The 22,076-nt window shown below is 39.4% G+C and overlaps 1 protein-coding gene across 5 annotated transcripts in view; it reads left to right on the forward strand.

Moving 5' to 3' along the window:
* GSAP (gamma-secretase activating protein) overlaps nt 1-22,076 on the forward strand; it is a 47,169-nt gene that overhangs the window by 12,481 nt on the left and 12,612 nt on the right. For 3 of the 5 annotated variants that reach the window (XM_087768000.1, XM_087768003.1, XM_087768001.1), the window contains exons 9-23: nt 199-303; nt 1,241-1,300; nt 2,008-2,051; nt 3,653-3,738; nt 8,269-8,346; nt 10,639-10,716; nt 11,188-11,280; nt 12,562-12,779; nt 13,082-13,151; nt 13,859-13,941; nt 14,593-14,646; nt 18,596-18,721; nt 19,147-19,202; nt 19,624-19,655; nt 21,329-21,390. In XM_087768000.1, coding sequence (XP_087624126.1) covers nt 199-303; nt 1,241-1,300; nt 2,008-2,051; nt 3,653-3,738; nt 8,269-8,346; nt 10,639-10,716; nt 11,188-11,280; nt 12,562-12,779; nt 13,082-13,151; nt 13,859-13,941; nt 14,593-14,646; nt 18,596-18,721; nt 19,147-19,202; nt 19,624-19,655; nt 21,329-21,390 — 1,245 coding nt within the window. The remainder of the gene's footprint in view (nt 1-198; nt 304-1,240; nt 1,301-2,007; nt 2,052-3,652; nt 3,739-8,268; nt 8,347-10,638; nt 10,717-11,187; nt 11,281-12,561; nt 12,780-13,081; nt 13,152-13,858; nt 13,942-14,592; nt 14,647-18,595; nt 18,722-19,146; nt 19,203-19,623; nt 19,656-21,328; nt 21,391-22,076) is intronic. The other 2 variants (XM_087768002.1, XM_087768004.1) reach the window with 2 other exon arrangements.

The raw sequence follows: 22,076 nt of genomic DNA on the forward strand, positions 1-22,076 counted from the left end.
GTGCTTCTGATCTCTTTAAACTGAGCACCTTGCACACAGCAAAGGTGGACATTGTGCAGCTAACAAGTAGCATATTCCCTCCAAGCACCTTAGTATTTACACCTCTTCTGTCATTGCTTTTCCCTTTACAGCACAGGCTGTGCATAATTATTATAGAACCTTGTTTGACAACTTCTAATGTTCTTTCTTTCCCTTTAGGTGATTCAAAACACAGGTCAGCTTCCAAGAGCCAGAGTTGCAGATGATCTCATTTGGGCACAATGGGATATGATGGAACAAAGGCTCTTCTACATTGTTCCAAAGGTGAGATGAAAGTCATTCGAGTAGTTTTGTTCCTGCCTATCTCATGACAGTAAAGTTTTGAGTGTGTGGGGTAATAATGTGAGTTTGTTTTTCCTTATAGTAGTCTGTCCCTGCCTCACATAACCTAAAGCAAAAGCCAGACTTGCCTTAACTGCTATTTGTCCATAGTAAATTGCAAGAAGACTGGTAGTCTTAAGTGCTTTCTGTAGAAAAGGGTGGGTTTGTTAGTTTTTTTGGCTTTAAAAAGGTCTTTTATTCAAAAGGATCTAAATCTACCAAAAACTGTTGTGAGTATAATGCTTCTGTTCTAGAGAACTCGCATCTAGAAACTGTTGTACACAAACTTACTGAGTGACCAAATGAGAGCAGGTTCTTGGGTAGAAATGCTGAAACTTTTTGGATTTGTTTTTTTTGTTTTGTTTTGTCTGAGGGACTGTTTGCACTTGATGTATTCTACTTAAATGAAAATTGATTTTTCTTAACTCTTAGCCACGAAAAAAATATGAGTGTTAGGAAATAACAGGAAGTGAACTGTGATGGAGAAACATATTCCTGTTTTTGTTTCTGACATACCCTTTTTCAACTGACCAAAATAAGATACAGTCCTTTTTGCCATATAGGTAGTTATGGAAAACATTTTTTTAACTTTCTAGAATGTGTGTGTGTGCGAGACATGTAATGCTGTGCTTCAAGTCAGGGCCCACGCAATTATAGATGATTGGCAGATAATGATCTGGGACAGGAAGGAAGCCTGTCATAGTGCTATTGTGGGGGGTTATATGTGGTTTTTAAAGTCGTCTTTTGTCCCCTAACTTCTGCATATCTGTTAGCAAAGCAGGTTGAGCGTGGCGAACGGTGTGGAGTATCCAGTCACTTTTCCGTCTATAGGATATGCTTTCTATTTTGTCAGTTACAAAACACATCCTCTTAATTCCAGGAATCAAAGAGTACTTTAAAATGTGTCCAGTTTTATCCTGATGAAAATTTTAACTCAATAGTAAGTCATGAGTATTTTATTATACCATGGTTTTGGGAGGGGTGTGATCATGTGTTCTGGGCACTGATACAGAGATCTGTTTCAGTGTCTTTTATTATTGGAACTTTTGCAGAGGAAAACTGGGTTTTGTTTTTCCATTTGTGTTTTTTGTTTGTTTGGTTGGTTTTTTTTGCATTATATTCTTTTCAAGAATATATTCAGTCAGATTCAAATTGCACCACGGTAAGGTAACTTCAGTGGAATTGCACAGATATTGACCTATAAGTAAGTGACATTCATGACACTATACTGATCTTGCACTCCAGTATTGAAAAGCAGGGTTATCACATGCACTAGACAAAGAAGCCAAGTACTAATTTTGTGTCAGTTTTAAGCGAGACAGGAAAATCTGTTGTGGCTAAAATACAGTGAACAGAACATAAAAATTATAACTGGTGAACAGGTAACTGTTACTAGACTTTTGTCTCAGTGGCTGAAATTTGCTGTAATGTGGGAGGTTAAATATCTCACAATTTATTTTCTTTTTTTTTTTTAAAGAATCTATTTTATGATTTTTGGGGTGACTGTAAGGATTAGAGGAGGATAAATAAACTTTGTTAAAATGTTGAATCTGGTGAAATGTGAGTTTGACATATTTTACTGGTCTGAAGTATTAATCATAGTATACTGACCTGACTAACAGGTTTGGTTTTGGTTTTGGTTAACAGCTGGAATCACACCTGGATATTTCTGTAAATGACAGACAATTAAAGTAAGTTGGATTTTTTTTTAATGTTTTGGTTTGCTTTCCTTTTAATATATATGGTAATGTTTTAGAAACCTAATTAAAATTTGTCTGAACCACAGTATCTTTGCAGTTGCCTACGTGGTATTAGAACATAACAATAATATGAATGCTGTGTCCAAACCTCCAGTTCCTCTCATTTTCATCAGGGTCAACTGTAAAATGTAGTTTAATCCTTGACTGCTTTTTGGTGCCATTTTTAAAAATAATTTGTCTGAAGAGCTAGCTATAGGTTAAACCATTCTTCTTCTGAGTATTCTGTACCTATTTAAATTCATTTGTTTTAATCTTGGGCATGTCGTAGTGGTGATGTCAAAATTCCTGTCAAGGGAAGCTCTCCATTTTTATCTGATGTTACATGTTTTACTGGGCAGTTAACCAGACCAGTAGCTCCTTTTTATAGCCTATGAGATACTGCCTGTACTCTTTTCTCCTCCAGCATGCTATTTCCAGGCAGCCTGCACTTTCAAAAGCTAAGATTTGTCTGATTCTATCTGTGTCTACCATGCCCATGACTGCATCTAAGCTTGTCTCCTTAAGGCTCCCTTTTAATTGAGGAAAAGTTAGTCAGGATGGCCTCACTCTCAGTCATAATTCATCTCATCCTCATCTATCTTCAATCAGTTGAATTTAATTCCAAAAGGGCTTGTTTCTCTTTGTGACTAAAAAGGGAGGCCAAAGCTACTACATCAGATATCAATAACTGAAGGTAGTTGAGTTCCACCCTGCCCAAACTGTGTCTCTCAGGATGTCTCATTGCTATGCAGAAGGCTCGGTGTGGTGCTACTGCGCATGCAGTTTGCCCTAAAAGGGCAGTGTATCCTCTTGCAGTTATTACTGAAAAAATCCGAAGCTCGTAAGAGCTTCAATGCTATAATTTTTTTTCAAAAATATTGCAGAAGACCTAGGGGACAAAAAAACCCCCAACCAACCAAACAAAGAAAACCCCACAACAACAAAAAGGCCAAAGCAGACTGACTACAATCTTCTGTTGCATGTTCTGTATGGCAAAAATGGGACTTGTAGATTTTAAAGATATGTGAAACCATTAAAGCACAGGCAGCACGAGACTGAAAGAATGTCATGGTATAACAGGTTCCATGTGAGTGTGATTTTTGTGCTTTCCTTTTTGAGTATTTCTGCCGAAATTAGTGTGCCTAATTGCAGATTAAAATGTAGCTTTACAGACGTAAGAATGGTAGAGTTAGGCTGCAAAGCCTTTGAGTTCTCAGGTATGATGAATGTTTGGATTTCCAGTACTTCATCAGAACTTGCTTTCACTTCAAAGTATAGGAATGGTTGGACAATGCTGCAGAAAGTGAATGTGAAGTTTGCAGGTGTAATCAAAATTGTTGGTGTCTAATAACAGTGTGCAGTCTTGGGATTTTCATTTCTAACAGCATTGAGCGGATTGGTTAAAGCCTAATTTAACTTTCATTAAAGAACATTTGATTATAATTTAATTAGGATCTTTTGATTACATAGTGACTCTTCTCATGATATTTGTGTTGTGATGAATCTCTGTGGATGAAGAATTGATTTATTTAGTGATCTTTATTTGCTCATAGACTTGTGAATTTTGGATATGATTACTGTCAAGACCAAGATGTTGCATCTAAATCTTTGAATCTTCAGGTTTTTACAAGTAAAGCAGGTAATGAATAAATACAAGTATTGTCAAAATGATCTCCACTAGTAATTACTATGCAGTGTAATCGTAATTGATTACTAAATTTCTTCATAAGACATTATATATATATATTTGTATTTTTGTGGGTTTTTTTTTGTATGAGTGTGAGATTTTTATTCCTTTAGAGTATACTTGACAGGTAGCTGCGAGGAGAGGGAGAAGGCAACTATGCACTATTTTTCTTACTAAGTTATTTTACCCTCTGAAAGCTGCATTCCAAGTTGAGCTGAAGAGTACCTAGCGTTTTATATATCAACACAAACAACAAAACAGTCACCCAGAAATTTTCTGGTAGCCCAACTTCAAAGAACTGGTATAATGCACTCACATGGTAAAATATCTCACTCTAAGCACACCGTAGCATTTTCTGCTAGTTTCAGAACACGTGTGGTATCAAAGCATGGTTGTGTATTAGATTAGAGCATTTTAATGTTAAAGCTGACCAAAAATGTTTTAGAAAGTAAACTCACGGAGGGTTTTGGCTAGGCTTGTTGTCTGGGTATCTGATATAGTCTATAATTGTGTTACAGAATGGACACGTGTAAACAGAGCACGTGCAATACAGATTCTAAGAGCTTCATGTTGCTGTTAGTATGTGATACTTAGAAGGTCCAAGTATGTGATACTAAACTTAGTATGTGATACTTAAGGGTTTAGTACATATATGATTACTTAAACCTAGAATGTTCCTTAATAAACCTTTAGGATTTAGGAGTCTCCATGCATCCTAATGCATGCCATGAGCTTTTTTTTGATTAAAAACTGGTCTCGAGAGGCATCTGTTCCTCACAGATGCCTGCATGTTCAGCTTCTAAATTAGAGCATGCTGCCAAGCAGAGATGGTATCTGATTAACCTTTGAATAGTCCGGAGAGTTGTGTAGGGATATGACGTGTTGCGGAAGTGGCTTTACATCGCACTTCTTAAGGTGTGCTGTATGCAGACGGGTGAATTGCTGAGGTATTTGCCAGTTGCGTTGAAATGACCATTTGTGCAAATCAAGTGAAATACAGTTTCCTCACGTGGATTTTTTTTTTTCTTATCAAGGCAGACAGCATTCTTAAAAAGATTAGAGGGAAGGCATTAGACGTAAGAGAAAGCCAAGTTTCTATCTACCAAATGTAGATTAGGCTACTTCTTTTCTGTTAGCAAGACAGATTATTTCATATACAAACAGCCTGTTCAGTGATGGAAGATGTTATTGACTTGTATATACATGTTTCCTTTTAAACCTATACTTCTCAAGGGTTTGTTCAGATTGAAGCACCTACTTTTAGTTTAGGATGAAATTCAGTCTTCCTCCGACAAGACTGTTGTTTGGTTAACCTGAAGTAAAATGTTCTTTTCCATCTGGCGCCACAGTATTTAAATTCTGCGTGGAACCTTTCACATGCGCTTTTCATTGTGCTTAATGTAAGACATGTAATATGACAATTACACCTACTAAGTGAGATTATTGTATGTGGCTTTTCATTGAATGTTGTTTGAAACAGAGGATTAGTTTGCACAACCCATTTTGAGTAATTAACAGTTTGGAGCAAATGGTTTTGGCACTGAGACCATATCTAGTTGTCAAAGAACAGTGTGGGTAATCACACTAAAGTTCCCTTTTGTGCCTCTTGGTTGGGGTGATTTACAAAACTGGACTGCAAGCTCTTTGGGGTGCAGATTATGCCTTCTGTGGAACTGCTAGCATACTTCAGATATTAATGCCGATATCCCTATTTGTACCATTCGGACATCTCTGGTAAAGAATAATTGGCATAAATTCAAAATGGAATATTCCATGCAATTTCCCATTTAATAAAACTGTTATTGGCTACTGCCGATGTGAACTCTGAATGAAATCACTCTTCCTTTCTCGGACTTCCGCAGCAGAAGAAAAGTAGCCCTGTTCCTTATACTCAGCACAGACAAAATGTCTCCAGATAAAAACCCCTATGTATTTCTAGATTAGCTGAGATCAAGCAGTTCTAGTCTCAGAATTAACTTTGTATGTCCAGAATTTAGTGGTTATTTAAACAACACTTTGTTGTTATGTTTTCTTTTAGCACTTCAGAAGTACTTTTCAGTTAAATTTGCTTGGTATTAAAAAAAAAAAAGGGAAGGCGGGAAGATGACATAAACCCTGGATTACCATCACCTAACTTTACCTGCCTAAAAGTTAAGCATCTGGACTATATATATAGAGAGAAATAGGCATCTCCAGAGGATGATTGCTTCTATCCATATTTCTTCATTTGCTGTAGAGGAGTCTAAATGAGAGATGTGTGGATGGCTGAAGTTAGGTGAGGCAAGTCGCTCCTACGCCAGTACAACTAGACAAAACGTCCTGGTGCAATGTCGTGTTTGAATTGTGACGCTCTGATGCCATGTTGAGATGTTGGTACAGCCTTATGCTTCTGCATGAACAGAAATGAGGAATTTGAAATTAAAGTTTTCAAGGGAAAACATAATCTCTTGATAGGTGATTCTTACAATTCCAGTGGTATGACGTTTGTTTACCAAGTGGCAGAGTTCTAATTATTATTTCCCTAATTCTGCTGAATGTAGTAACTTGCTGTTACCCTGTATGAGTAGAACTTAATTTTTAAATGCTTCCTTTTTTTTACTTTGTGGTTGAGATCTTTTTTCCCCATTTATTTCTGAGAAGATAAGAGTCCATCCAAATATACCTTCCTGCCAGTCTTCTCACCTTGTGGCATTTAGCTACAGCTCTTACTGTTTGCAAATGATTTTGAAATGGATAGTGTGGAAGACCTGGTTCTGCCTTCGCATGAAACACTTACCATATAGGTGCAGTAAGATAACAAGCTTTCCCTGCATCAGCACAAGCCAGCTCTAATTTGCAGAGAGCTCTGGTAAGGGTAGGAAAGGAATTTGTCTTATATTCTCAGTCTCTGGCTGCTCTAATGGGATTGCCAAGATGGTATCAGATGTAACATTGCTGATCTGAGACTGTCGTGTTTCTGTCTGTGTTAATGAAACACCATTTGGTATTTTCAGTTGTTCATAGTTCAGTTTGACATTTGGACCAGTATCCTGGAGTTGAAAGATGCATGTCCTATTAATAGTCCCCTATAGCCACTGTTTTTGTGATCAGCTTGCATATATTACCCACAGCCACTTCAATCTGAACAGACTCATTTGCATGCTGTGCAATTTACAGAACAGTGTATACACTAGCCTCCAGCATACAAGAAAAATTTGCAGTGTTGGAAGGGAGCTGTTGATAATAAAACAGCATTGTGGGTTGCTGGAGCTTTTCCAGTCTTCCTCATGAGTCCTGATGCTGCTACTTTAAAAATTATGCATGATCTGAAAGATGCCAAGTGCTCTGGCAAAATGCCCTGTCTGTTGTCTAAATGACTCAAATATCCAAGCAAAACTGTATCAAACAATATTCAATCAGCTAAGAATAAGCAGGAAAAAAAATTGCATCTCAGAAGAAAGTCTTTACCTTCTGCAGAAGTGTGAAGTGCCTCAGCTATATCTGTATCACAGCTATGGTACAGCCTTGCGGTCTGAAGTATGAAGCATTTAACCAAGTGAAAATACCTTGGTAGCTGTGCTTTTTTTGTACCACGGCTTTTTCTGTATACTTTGTATACATAAACCTTTATTTTTTTTACAGAACAGTGTCTGTATTAGTATTACTTTTTCTTTTTTTCTTTTAAGTGATAAACTTTCAATAAAGGTAAAAGGTGAATGGTCATAATTGTGGCCCAGCTTTCCCAGCTGTATATTGGGATAATGTGGTTTGGAAGCTGTTTCTAACATGAATGCCAAAGCAGCTTGCCAAAGCATTCGAGTAAGTGGATTAAAGTTTTTGTAAGGGATGGAGGGTGGGCTACCATCCAGTGGAGTCAAAACAGAATCAGTCTGATTTAGAATCAGGCTGGGAGGGGGGAGCATTCCTGCACAGAGTACCTTGGCTGAAATAAGCTTGTGCCAAGGACTGACTTTTCTCCTAAAAAAGGAATTAATGGCTCTTTGGGCTGGAAAGGGGAGAAGTGACTATCATTTCTAGTGTGAGAAAACTCTAGAGTGTATCATGCTGCTGCCAATACGAAATTACTTAGCAAGCAAGCAAACTGTCTTACTATGTTGTTTTGTGCATATTTAACAGTCCCTGAACAGAAAATATCTAGAGATTGAGGCAGTCTGTGGAGAGAAAGGCTTGATCAGTTTTCTGGCTGCAAGCATGGTTTTTGCTGGGAAGGGCTAAACATGTACTTCTCCTAAAGAGAAGCGCTAGCCATGTCAGAACCCAGGTTTCCATTGTGCCATATTGCCTCCTCACTTCTTGCTTATTTTGTGTTTCGCTAGGTAAATGATAGTTAGATGTATATACGTTTCTGTTATCTGTGCCTTTTTTGAGAGATTATTTTTAGCTTCTAATTTGAAACTGTCTTGCTTTAGTTTTGTGCAGTGTAAAGATGTCTAGGTATTCAGGTGGACAAGTCAATTTTCTTTTCCTTTTTTGTCTTTTTAGGAGGCTTGTGTGTGTGTTGTAGTCTAGCCTCTGATATTCCTGATGAAATAATGTACTCCATATATTTTTTACATAAAGGTAAGATTAACCTGTTAAGTTATGCTTTATTTTGGAGAATGTCATTTTGCTGAAGAGTCACAGAATGCCTTGCAAAACGAATAACTGCCAAAGTGTCCTGACAATAAACTACTGTGGCTGGTGTTTAAAGACAGCAGCTGCCTTTAGCTGCAAAGTTGACTTTCCTGCTCTAGACTTCCTGCCTGATGCTGAACGAGTAACTTCAAACCAGCGGTCTCGTGAGTGGCTATTAATTTGGTCCCTTATTTCTAGCCAGACTTTCCGGCGTGCTGAGCACAAACATCAATGAAATCTGTGGGAGCTTGCAGGTGTGTTGTACTTATGCCATCAGGCATTTGTATGGGAAATAGAGCCAACAGCTCTTAGCTGGAATGTCTGTTTAGAGTTCCAGTTCAACATGTCATTTTCACAGCAAGAGGTGCGACACCCACTGACTGTAGGAATAGTTGCTATATACGTGGTGCTCTAGCTCTTAATTTTAAGACCTATTGTTTTTTTCTTGAAAAGAATAAAGAACATTGTTTTATTCTGATCAGAATAAAACTTGTCATTAGCAAGATCGTTCTCATTTGATATATGGAGGAGAGAGGCTAGTTATTTCTCAATTGAGAAGCTGCATATTATGGAGTAACCGTGTTCAAGTGGACAACGTACCTCTGTTTTACTTTAAAACTGTTTGCTTTCTTGTGTCAGGAAACTTTTCGTATGTCAGAGCTGCACTGACATGTTGCTTTGCTGCTGGAACGTTGTGGGATTGAATGAACTGCATTTTTGTGCTCTTGAAGGCGTTAACAAATTGGAAAAGTCCATTCTGGGTGTGGCAGCACTCTGCATTGTACTGCTGTGAAGGGCTGATTTCCCCAGATGTACTTGGTGTGTAGCTGAAGGGTGGTTGCATTGCTTGGAGCCAACCATGGCCCTTGTACATCCCTATCTGTACCAGGAAGAAACTGAGGGTAACTATGGTGACATTGACCAGCTGCATCTGAAATGACCTTCACGGAACAGAGTTGTTTGGTGCAGAGCTGTTTGTGGATTCATGTAAGATTCATCAGTCGTACGAGAGAATTTTAAGACTGGTCCTGAGGTGACCCACAGAAGCAGCGGTATATCAGGTCCATAAGCCACATTTTGGAGACATAAAGAGTTCAGTCTGTGCTGCAGCATCTGTAAACTCGGAAGGAAGCTTCCCACCCCCTGTTAAAGCAGTCTCTTGATGTACCATAAATAAAAAAGTCGTGATGTTGCAGGTGTATTCTGCAGTGCTGGTATTAGCTTGCATGTGTTTGCGTTGGCAAGTAACAGGGTGGTGATCATGAGTATACTGACTCACTGCAAGCAAAATTCAGTCACTATCTTGTGTGAAAAACTATTTGGTTTATATACCCCTTCATCTGTAGTGTTGCTGTTGGTCTTGGAGGTCTCATTTTTCTTTTTGCAGCATAGATAAAGCATCTCTCTCTGCTAGTGTCAGGAATCAAAGTCCTGGATGAGTGGCTGAAGCATGGCTCATGATCTATTTTTTTTTTTTTTTTTTTTCCCTTGATGGTCCTGTGAACTGTGGATTTATCATCTTATCTTGAATTTTCGTGCAGTATTAAGTAGCATCCTGATCATGACACTATTCAGCCTTTAGGATACTGCAGCATGGACATTTGGAGGCCAGTCATTGCCTCCTTAACTATTTTAATCTTCAGCTTTTCTCAGAGATTGAGGAAGTTTGAGGGCTCTATGTCACTCTTACTGGATGCCAGAAGTAGTATGGTGCAAGTCTAGAATAAAATAGCAGCTGTGCTGATGCAAAGCCCATGCAAACACGGCAGGTCTGAAATTAGCCTATGTTTAGCCAGAGCTGAACTAAGTTACAGCAATAGGACATGCAGATAAACAAACTGGGAATTCTTTAAAGCGGATGAAAGACCACCAAAATGTGAAGCACAGCTATGCTAAGGGTTTGTGTTTGTTTGGGTTTTTTTTGGGGGGGGGAGGTATTTTTACACAAGCTTGCTCTGGGATGGAATGTTTCTTTAAACATGAACATAGGCTGTGCAGTGCATGGCTGTTTTCCGCGTACTAAAGAACTGCATTGTGTGGGTGCAGGTCTACTAAGTATGCAGCAACTCTGTTTAGGATGAAGTAAATCTGTCTGTGCAGACAAGCCTGTAAAACAGTCTAAAATATCTCTGTTTGGGTATGTTGGCACTGCTGAAGTTTCTAGCTATAAAGTCATACTTGGCTTGTAACAGATGGTGTTTATTGTTGGGGTTTTTTAAAAGTATTATTTTTCCCCAGGTTACAACAAAACTTTTACAGTTTCTCTAGAACGAACAGAATCTCATCAATTGAAGGAAGTGGCTTTTATGAATCTTGGTAGGTTACTTGTGTTACTTCCCTGTGTGACTGCCAGTCTCTGTCCCCAGTAGGGAGACAAGTGGCTAACCCTTCTCTAGAAGGAAAGGATTTTGTTTTTTCTTGACTTTAAGTAGTTGTGTTATTTTGCTGCTTTTTGTTGCTTAACTTTTATATTTGGCATTTGATACTGCAATACCTCACTGTTAGTAAGCAACTTCCTCTGAAATTGCCTCAGAATCTGCTCTGGAGATCAGCTGCTGAGTTCTTGAGTGTCTCAAGCCTCTTGAATCCTCCCCTGGAAACCCAAATGCATTGCTAGTGTTTCCTGTGTTAATACAACAGCAGCTTTTAATTAACTCCTTTTATATTTCCTAGATATAATCAATTCCATCAGAGAGAAGTGTGCCAAGATGAGAATCATGTGAAACAGCCTCTTAAAGCAAATAGGTGAACAAGTGCTAAATTGACCACTGTTATTTCTTTAAATAGACTATTATGTGGCTGCTTATTTGCCTGGCCAGTTCCTGCACCTCCTGAATATTCAGCATCCTGACCTGCTGTGCTATAGTTTATTTCTGACAGGTATAGTAAGACTGCTGCTTGAAGTGGTTTTATTGTTGTAGTGGAAACTTGTTCAAATCTCTTTACGTGAAACTTGTATTTCTCAATGTTTGCTTTATTGCACAGTGTTCTGAAGAAGAAGGGGAGAGATTGAAAAAATAAGAGTGGTATTTTTGCCACTTTCCATTTTAAAAAGAGAATCTGAAGTGACACTTCATCTATTACGTATTTCTAGCTTGTTATGAAATGGAAGAAGACCTTTCACTGAATTTGAAATTTTTTGCCTTGGTTTCGTAGTTTCCCTTCCCCCATCTTTGCACATGCTTCTCCATCCTCCACTGTTCTCAAATTTCACATGGAGATGTAAATTTGATTTTCCATTTCCTTCCTCCAATTGAGTTGTTCTAAATGTGTGTGTTTGGAGGGTGTGGGGAGAGGAAATCTGTGTTTCCTTCACCTGATCAGGCTGATGCAATTTGATTTAGAGTCTCATCTGAGAGGCATGTTATTTCATTCCCAACAAACATGTCTTTGTGGGAAGTGGGTTATTTTTGGAAGTGGGGGGCCTTTGTTTGAAAACAGAAATCTGCTCTTCTGACTGGGTGAAGGAGAGGTAAGTAGTGGGAACTGGTGCAGGGGCAGCATCACAGGAAGCTAATACCTGTTGTATATACATAATGAAATACTATTCTGCTAGAAATGAGTGGAAAGCATCACTGTGGTATGGCGGGCCTGATTTCTCTGATGCAAAGGGTCTGGAATCCTACTATATAGTACTGTGGTGGTCAGCCTTAGTACTAGCATAAATAAAGTGGTTTCGATCTGGTGCTTCAGTCCGTAATCATAGAACAGAACCTTTCTGTTCCAGCCATTGGGATTGATGGTAAGAGATCCACCAATGCAAGTTTGTGTCATGATTCTGCATGTGAGCAGTTCTGAACTGTACCAGTATGCCTAGGTGCTAATTCTAGTGTTGAATCTCTAATACTAGCCTTGTGCCCTTCTCTGTTCCATCCTATGTACTCTGATTTGTCCTGTATCAGCACTGTGAGCCTCAGGTCTGTACAGCTTCTCTGCTTCGGCAGTAGGGAAGGAGAGAACTGAGTATGGACTGTGTTCCTCATTTACTTCCTTTACCCAGCCAGCACCATTCCTTCCCCTCTTCAGCATAATACCAGGGCAGCTAGTACAAGAGGCAGGCTGTTTCTTACTGCTGGGGACCTGGGAGTCTTAAGAGAAATACTGATAGCAGTCAAATTTTATGTTCTTAGTCCTCTTTATTTTCAAACCAATGTTCTTCAGGTGAGGATGCAAGAATTGATGTGTTGCAAAACTGCTCCATCCGATCCCCACTCGTGTCAACAGTCTTGGATTGCCACATAGGAAGTATGTATGCTGTGAGCATCAGTGACAGTGCCTTACTACAGTTTCTACAGAACAGCAAACGAGACAGCGAGAGATTGGCAGCTCTACATTGTGCTCTATTGCACTTCCGACACACAGAAGGCTTGGAAATGCAGGTGGGAAAAGACCCTCCTCTAAGTTTTTTCAGTGACTGATGTCTTATATAAAGCAGGGTCAGGGCATAAATGATATCGGCCAAAGAAAAGTCCTGATTCACATGTACCTTTTGGCAGTGCCAAGAGGCTCATCAGCTGGGCTGCCCAAACTGCTTTATTGTTCAAGGCTGTCCTGAAAACGTTTATCTCTGTATCACTACTTCATGCAGAGTGTTACTACCAAAACGAAAGTTTCTACAGTCTCTTACAACACATGCTTAAACAGAGAGACGTGACAAACTCCCCTGTTCTCATTCTGACAGATTATTCGGTGGATTTCTGAGAACCTGTCAACATGTCATTCTTTTGACCCCATTCAAGAATTTATCATTGGTAGGTATTTCTCTTCCTGCATGCTGAATTTTCCTGCATACCCTAGTTGTGACTTAAGGAGAAACCACAATGTCACAAACTGACTCTCTTCTTTCCAAACTTTTTGGTTATGATTTATGTTAACTGACTTGCATTTTGTGGTGTTAGAGACAACATCAGTAGTTTCGAAGATACATAGATCTCCCAAATCAGATTGGCAGTAAAACTTTTCAAATGCATTTTTCTGTCTAGTGGGACAAATAGATTTATTGTTATTTTAGGTCATTGGAGTGCAAATTCTCCATCTGGCTCCCGTCTTGGATATCTGGGATGTAAATAATTGAGATGGGAGCGGAGGAGCAAATCTCCTCTAGGCCAATGCAAACCATTTTTTCATAAGGATTTGGCATATCATGATATTCTCTTCTAATAACTGATTCCTCAGCCTAGCCAGTGCATGTCCTGTGCCCTGAGCCTTTGTACAAAGGACCCCTGCAGCGCTGAGCTGTAGCCAAGCAGCTGACCCGGCCCTCCTGCCATCTGGACTTCTCTTCCTCCTTTTGTGCACAGAATGGGACCAGTTCCACCACGGAGGAAGCCATTTCAGAGACGGCAGCAGGATTTGTCCCTAAAAAAGTGTTAGATAAGGAACTGACTGTGAAGCCTACTCTTTTTAACTGATAGTTTATACAATCTTGCCCTTATAAATGTTTTTACATTGCATTCAGCCTCCCTGTACTGCAGAATGTGTCCAGAAACTCACAACCTGGATAAACTTTTGCCCTACACGTCACTGCTTGACTGGATTGGGGTAAGATAACAGCTGGTGCTTTAATTAATAGCTAGAGGGAGTCTATCTCTTCTCCTTTAATACAACCTTTAGCTTGTATGCCTTACCTCTTCATAGACATGCTCTAAATCCATATCTCTGCTTTATGCTCATTTTATTTTGTAAAGTGGTGTTTTCCATGAGTCCTATTTTTTGTGAACAAATAAAAGCATTTATGAAACAAGAATAGCTACTATAATGGAATGGATGATTAAATCTCTCAGTTTTCATAATGAGGTAGTAATTTATTGCTTATCATATGAGGTTTATAATGAATACAAAATATATTTAACCAGCAAAATCATGCAGTTATTTCCAAGACAAACAGTATCAGTGGAGTTACGATTTATGAGTAAGTTTGCAGAAGTAAAATAACTTTAGGCAAGACCCTACAGTTACAGCAAATAGCTTATTTTAATTTCTCTGATCTGACACTGTTCTAATATGTTGTCTATTTTTTAAATGAGATGAACGAGAGAAACATCTTCCATATCTCTTTTTGGCAAAACTGAATGTACAGTTTTGGCTAGCTAGCTAGTTTCACAAAGGAAACGGGTAATGGAGATTCACTTAGATACCCAAACAGGCCCATGTTTTGTGCTAAATTATTTATATTCTTGTCTGTATTCATAGATTATCCCTGGAGTAACATGTGCAACAGACATTATTTCTCTACCTGTGTTAGAGGTAAGTTCCAGTATAAAACCACATTCATATTTGCAGGTTAGGAGGTTTTTTTTTTGTGGAGTGGGGGTGTGCTGAATACTAACAAAGCAGTGTCCCCGCAGCCCTATGCAGAAATAGGGGTGAACAGGTAATTGCCCTGTTTGAAATGTCTTAGGTATTTACTAAAATATCAGCTATTCAGACTGATGTTTACTAGGTGAAAGATACATATTTTTTTTTCCCCTTTTCTGAAGAGACTTCTTCCATTCAACAGGGAAGGTCCTCCAAGAATTAATTCTTATTAGATTTGATTGATACCTCTTCATTTTATGACTTCATTAGCTGGAGGTAAACTTGGCGCGACAGACATGTAGGATTTCTACATATCTCTACGTATACCCACTTTGTGGGATATTTCATTGTGCTGCCATTGGTACCAGTGGTTCGTGACCCTGTCACTTTGTTTTGTCCAGAGCATCCTGTGATTGCACTGATGTCAGGGCTTTGGCTACTTAAATCTAGACAAATTCTTGCACAGCCTGGAAAAGGCGGTGAGCTGGATGGGAGAACACATGCTGTTTGGGTAGGAAATTGTACTTTCCATTGAAAACAACATGAATGATTCTTCCCGTCTTCCGTTCCACTCCCTCAGCTCCAGTTTAGAGAAATACTTGAAATTTTCCTAAGTGTTCCCCTACAAAATCTGAAAGAGACTTTTAATAAGCAGCTGCTTGTGGAGGGCTAATGGGAAGAGTGAGAGCTTGAACCCAACAGTACCAGCAACACATGGGAGTAGACTCTGGATACATGACAATATTGTTTCACATAGCACTTTAAAGAGGTGAGAGTCTGTTTCCTCCCCAGTGCTTATAATAAGCTCATAAAGCTTCAGCATTCACAAAATCTTTTAAAATCAGTGAAATTACCCACTGCTCGCTCACTCTACAACACTGCATTACAGCTGTGCTGCGACAGATTCACGTGACTGCTGTCAGGGAATGGGGCTTTGCATGCTTTGCTTGGGAAGGCTGCCTTGAGAGCTGGGACACCTGGGAAAATCAGATCTTGAGAAAATTTGTTGCTAGATAATCCCTGTAACTCACTGAGGTCAGAGTTAGCAGGCCTTTAATTTGTCTGAGATTGAACCTCAAGCCCCTGGGGGCAAATGCCTTTAGCAGCTATACTTCCTGATTGTGGAACTCATTTCCTATTTCTGTCTGAAACCTAAACAGATTGAAAAGGTCAGAGTTGAACTAAAGACAAATATTTCCTGCTACTTTTGACTGCAGATTGCTCTGACTTTTGAGTGAGGACAAAGATGATAATACACAGGGTAAGGTTTAGTGCTTTGGCTGCTTTGCACCACACCAGTGACACAAACCCACCATAGCTCGAGTTCAGCCGGTCAGTTGTTGGGGTTTCAGTTGGTGTGTGTTGTTGGCATCGCAAGTCAGACCCTGGTGACAAATCTGCTCCTGTAAGTAGTATTTCTTTTGCAAAGATTTTATGCCATTTCACAGAAACAATGGTGAATTGTTGCTTTGAGAAGCTTTTTGGAGTTCTCAAGCCCATGAATTGTTGAGAGCCTTCGGGAGGGCTATGCGCATATTCACAAAAAAATTGTGCTATTTGGGTAACAGGTGTATTTGTATCACTAAATTCCCGTTCAGCGAGAGATATTGAGACAGTGTGTGAGAAAGGGGGAACAGTCAGAGTCTGATTGTCAAAAAAGCTTTACATAAGGACCTTAATAAATAAGAGTCTGTTCCCCCGCCCCCCTTTTTAAACACAGAAGCCAAACTTGAAAGGGTGCGAATAGCCTTGATCAGAAGGGGAGGAGGAAGGGGCAGGAGGAATAAGGGAAGAAAACAGGAGGAGGTCCAGGAGAAGAGCGAAGATGTGTAGTGCAAGCAGTTGTTAGATCAGCACGGGAAAAGGCGGCCTCTCCATCATGCTGTGCTGAGCCACTGGGGTGAAGAGTGATGTTTTAAGGAGTAGCCTGTGCAGCTACATAGTTAGTTACACGGCTCTCTGAATACCTTCACTGCTGGGGAGATGTAGCACTACAGTTCCTAGGGAGAGCACATGCACCTCTTAAAGGTCATTGGCACCCTGCATCCTTTCAGAGGGGTATAGCAGAGAGCTCTCTTTGTCTTCAGTTAAAACAACACTACTTATGAAAGGCTCCACGAGAGCTTTTCATGGATTACAACCTGGTAAGGACTTGCTTTGACTTCTGGTAGTACAATGTCTTTCAGGTGCTCATGCTTAGGTATTAATTCCTGACTCCAGAAATGTCTGCAAAATGAACACCACCTAAGATGAAGAAGCCTTCTCTTCCTAGTCCTTGCCCTGATGATCCTCAAGAAATAACAGATTTAATTAAAATAATCCCTTATTTTAAACTTTTTAATGAGGACTAATACAGTGCAGGTTTTCAGTGGTGTCTGCTTTTAATTCTGAAGTCTACCGCTTCCTGTGACAGACTCAGTGTACGAAAGAAACTTGCTGGCTTGCTTTCCCCCTGCCACACATCAAACAAAATCCAGTGTGGCCTGAATGCAGTTTTGCAGTGGTGGTGCTATCGCAGTTGCATAAATTGGTCACTAGATGATACCCTTACACTATATTCTTGGTATTTCTCTGATTTCATACTGGTAACATTTAGGCAACATACTGCAGTAGTAGGTTGTAGATCTTGTTAGTTAGCTCCAGCAGGGTGAACATATGGTGCCTTATGCGCTCCTAGTTCCCAGCTGCTAAATATAACTAACATGAAGCAAAAAGGAGATTTATTTTTCTCTGCTGCAGCTACAACAATAAAGTGACAATCGGCACTGGCAGCAACAGGGAAGTGGCTGGCAGGATTGAGTCTCTGCAATTTATTTTCCTTGGCAAATTGTAGTTTATAGTAGGAAGTGGTTTTAAAGGCTTCTGATGTTTTTTTCTAAAGTTATTTTCGTTGTAGAAAAAGTAGGGGAGAGAGAGCAAAATCCAACATGTTCATGCAAGACGGAGGAATATTGTGAACTCAAACTTCTCTTCCTTCAAATGTCACTAGTGTCTGTATGGAAATGTAAATGTGTATAAAGAGGGGCAAGAACAGCTAGTACCATCTCTTGTTTTTTAAAACTGCCAAAAAGAATTGCCTTAATCTCATCTCTTCCTCAGCAATGATCACATCACTCCCCTTTTATAAACAGTGGCTTCAAATCTTTATACCTAGTCCAAGAACTAGCTCAGGAAACCAGTGTGTGTGTGTGTGTGTGGGGGTGTTTCCCTCCTGTCTGTTCACAGCTGAGTTTAAATTAATTTCAGTATTAGTCAAAGGCTTTAGAATTGCTATGGAAATGATTGGATTTTGTTTCTTTTCTGGGATGAGGCACTGTTACTTGAAGTTGGCAAATGGATGTTTGCAATGTAAGTATTAATGGAGCTTGAAAATAGCGGCAGCCTGCAGCTGTGCTGGGGTCATTATGGTGTTCCTCTATTTGGAACTCCTAGAAGCCCAGAATGGGATTTATTTGACCAAATGTAAACATTTACATATAAGTCAGTTGCCTAAGGCTCCTTTTACAGCCAGCGGAAGTCTAGACAATATGGCCAGTGTAGTCTGTGGTGCAGTTCCTCCCATCCCATCCCAAACATCTGAAATAGGTCAGATGAATTATGACCTAGAAGTACTCATTTCTTCCCAGTGACTTAAAAGGATCCTAAGGTGGCAAAGTATCTGCATTACAGGCACCAAATCTTGACCTCACATTTAAGTAAGTGCTACCCCTGCCATCAAATCAAGGAAATTTAAAGTACTGGAAAAAATAGTGTAACTGCTTTTGTTTAACTTTTTTCACTTAGATTGTTATGAATCTACATGAATCACAGTTCTTTCCAATCACTTAGTGGGAGGGTGATTAGGTATTTCTTTAAGAGTGCAGCCTGTTATTCATGCTTTCCCTGCAATACTTTGCAGTTCCAAAACTCCAAAGGCTTCTGGGAGAAACTCAACTCAAACTTGGAGAGTGTGAAATATGCAGAGCCGCACTTGCATTACCACAATAACGTGCTCAGGAGGGAATGGCGTAACCTTTCAGAAGAGGTAAATATGCATGCACTTTCAGTCAGTCTCCAGAGCTGCCTCTGAAGTGGATGGTTTAAAGCCAAACATGGAAGAGTTAGCTTTTTTTTATTTTGGGGATAAAGAAATGGGAATCTGATTATGGGAAGTGCGAAGACTTGCAGTCATTTTACTTATAAGGTGTTTGCCTGTAAGTCTTACTCTGTTAAAATAATACTAGAAACTAAACAAAAGCAGAGCTTGCACGTACCTGTATTGTCATGTAGGTTAGATGCGTGAGTGCCTATGAGCATGGGTAGTTGGAAGGTGGGGTTGAAGCTCCACTGTGCATTATTTCCATTCAAAGAGAAAACCAGCTTCATTTCTTATCTGCATTTTATAAGGGAGTATTTTAATTTGGCCGCCTAGTTTGTTCATTTGGGGATTTTTGTTTGTTTACCAACCAGAGAGAGGAGAGAAGAACCACAGCGTATTTGAGAAATATTTTTGAAAATGCCAAAAAGTAGGTACCATTTTCTATTGTATTTATCCTTTCTTATTTTTTTGAAGTATGTTGAAGGATTTAATGTGCCATTTCAATAGTTGATTAGATGTCTGACTAGATATCTTAATTTAAAGAAGATTATCCAGCTGAAAATCAATTATTGGAATCCTTATAATCACTACAGTGTGATCTGAAATATCCAGGCCTCTAGAGCTGGGGAATTTATGGTAGACACGAAGAGTTATTCTAATGCAACCGAGACACAGAATTTTTTTTAACGCTATTTCATATCTTTACTAAATGTACTCACGTGTACAGTTCTTGGATTTCTTTAGCTGTCTTTGAAAGATCAAAGGGTCATTTGAGCTTTTTAATGTCCTTATGAAATACTTTAGAGTAATGCATATGAAACAAGCTTGATTTTTGTTTCAAACCCCAGGGTACTTTCTCATCTGGACACTTGGGACTCTGGTAAGTAAAACTTGTCTTGATGTAGGCTTCCGCTGTAAGGTTTATTAGAATATTTCCGTCTAGCTGCTGTTGGCTAAAAATAAATTGCTGTGTGTGTTTTCAGCACTGAAGAGTTCGAGGCATTAAGATGAGCGGTTATTAGACTAGAGGAAAACTTTCACTCTGATAGTGGTGGTAGGATCATATACTGACTAGGAAACCTTTGAAAATAGTTTCTACTTTGTATTGGATCTAACAACATAAGCAGTAAATCTTTGTCTGCCTAAGGATTTCTTCTTCAGGATTTTTCTCCTGGAGCAGAGTATCAGTGACGCCATGTTACTGCTGAGTCTTGTCTGCTTATAGCTGCCTTTGCAGCTCTAGAACTTGCGTACAGTAGGAGATTATGGCTGGTGAAAGATCACGGAGTAGAGAAAGCAGATGCGTAATGAATTTCCCCAGGCCAGGAACACTTGGGATTTTGTGATGCTCAGTTCCCCTGGCACAAATAAGTAAAACTGAATTTAGTAGTAAATTATGTTCCTGCTGTTCACCATTAGTGCCTTCTATGTGCCCTGCCACCGTGTGCTGTGAAATGATACTGATCTAAGTGCTGCTCGCTCCTTTTATTATGAAGAATTTTCAGTGCGTTCATTTCCAGGCCCTAACACAGGTCATCCGCGCCACTGCTGGTTATTGCTATGGGCTCTGACTTTGAGGGACCTTGTATCAATTTTGTTAGCCTCAAGTTCATGTTTTCCAAAGGTGCTTATTGATAAAGAAGTCAGATGTTTAACTGTTACTAGAGAATTTCTAGATAGCTGCCAGCCGGTAACAAGCATCAGTGTAGTGTATCTTCCCTGTAGATTTTTCTTCAGGTCCTTTAAAATAAAGCAACACAGGTCTTTGTGCTGCTAAGTGGTGCAGTAAATATATTTCAAGGAGAGCAAAGATGGCTGGAAAGAACTTTGTAAAAATTTAGCACTTGGATCTGTAAAATGTTGACTTGATTTTATGCTACATGATGGAAGAGGAGATTGTTTTTTCTTCCTGTGTTAGTAGACAGGAAGCACTGATTAGGAAATACAGGGTATTAAATTTCAGTAGATAACCTCCCTCCATTTGGTTAGAAAAGTTGTGTTCTTTTACATAGTGGTCTGCAAATCTGAATAACAGAAGCAGCTAGATCATGGGAGAGAACCAGGAAAGTGGGAGGTGATTCTGTGGAGTGTTTACTTTGTGTCTAGAGATTTCCTTGGAAAATGTATGTAGCTGGTTTAGCTTGTTTGTTTGTAAATGGCAAGTTCTAAATAGCATATGTATTTGCACTGGTGTTACCAGAAGGTTCTCTGAGCCTCTTTGCTCTACTGAATCACCATGCTGTGATAACTCTCCCTTAAATATCAAAGAAAACAGTAAGGCAAATAAAGCGTAAAGTGGTGTGACAGGCTTGTGTTCCTCTATGCTCAATGTTAAGCACTTGAGGGAGAAGGTGGCAGATACAGGGTTATTTTCCATTCCTCAGTTCTCTCTTACACAGTCCTTGATTCTTCACTATCTTAGTTCTGTAGGTGAGTAGATCAAACCACAACTTCTGTTTGTGTATGTTTCTAAGTACTTTCGAAGCTGGTTGAAGTCTTGTAGTATTTCTATAGCGTCATGTCCTTGAATGATTCTTGCTCTGTTTATTTCAGAGGAAAGGCTAGTACCTCTCTTTCAAGAGGAAGATTATCAGCAGCAATTACTAATGGGACTGGTATGTGCTTTTGTCACAGTGTGCACTAGAGGACGCATAACCTCAACAAATGTAAAGAGTAAGCTTATAAGTTCCAGTGCTAAGCAGAAGCTCACTCGAAGTAGCTATGGGACAAACATGGTGTTTCCTAAGTTTTAGAGTTCATAGTCATGATATCATAAGACATCAGGGAAAAACAGCAATGAAAAGTTGATTTGTCAAAATGCTTTTTGCATACAACTTTTTGCTTTTTGCAAGCTATCTGTTTTTTTGCTTATACCCTTTCTTTGGCTAGAAACTGTTATTCCATCCTCCTGGAGTTCATCTTAATCTGACAGTTATTTTTGGGCTACTCTACATCCTTAAAACATGTATAGGTGAATTCCCCATCCACTGTTTCCCTTAAAGATCACAGATCTTGCTCCTCAATTGAACACCTTTTTTACAGTCTCCTTTTCCTTCTGCCTCACTCCTGGGACTGCTATGGCTATTCTGAGGTCCCTTCTCCTTTTGCACTGTTTTCATTGATGATCTCCCCAAAGGATCTACCATCCTTATGCTACTGGGTAATAAATCCTATCTCAAATCCCTACCTGTCCTCCCTCTGTCTGAATACACATCTTCATTTCTCTCTTGTTCTTTTACTATTATAACCAAATAAAACTCTTCAGTGTGCACTGGAAGGTCTGAGCACTGCATCTGTGAAG

Source organism: Nipponia nippon, unplaced genomic scaffold, assembly GCF_047370975.1.
Source record: "Nipponia nippon isolate SJK-2023a ecotype South Korea unplaced genomic scaffold, ASM4737097v1 scaffold_3, whole genome shotgun sequence".
NCBI classification, from domain to species: Eukaryota; Metazoa; Chordata; class Aves; order Pelecaniformes; family Threskiornithidae; genus Nipponia; species Nipponia nippon.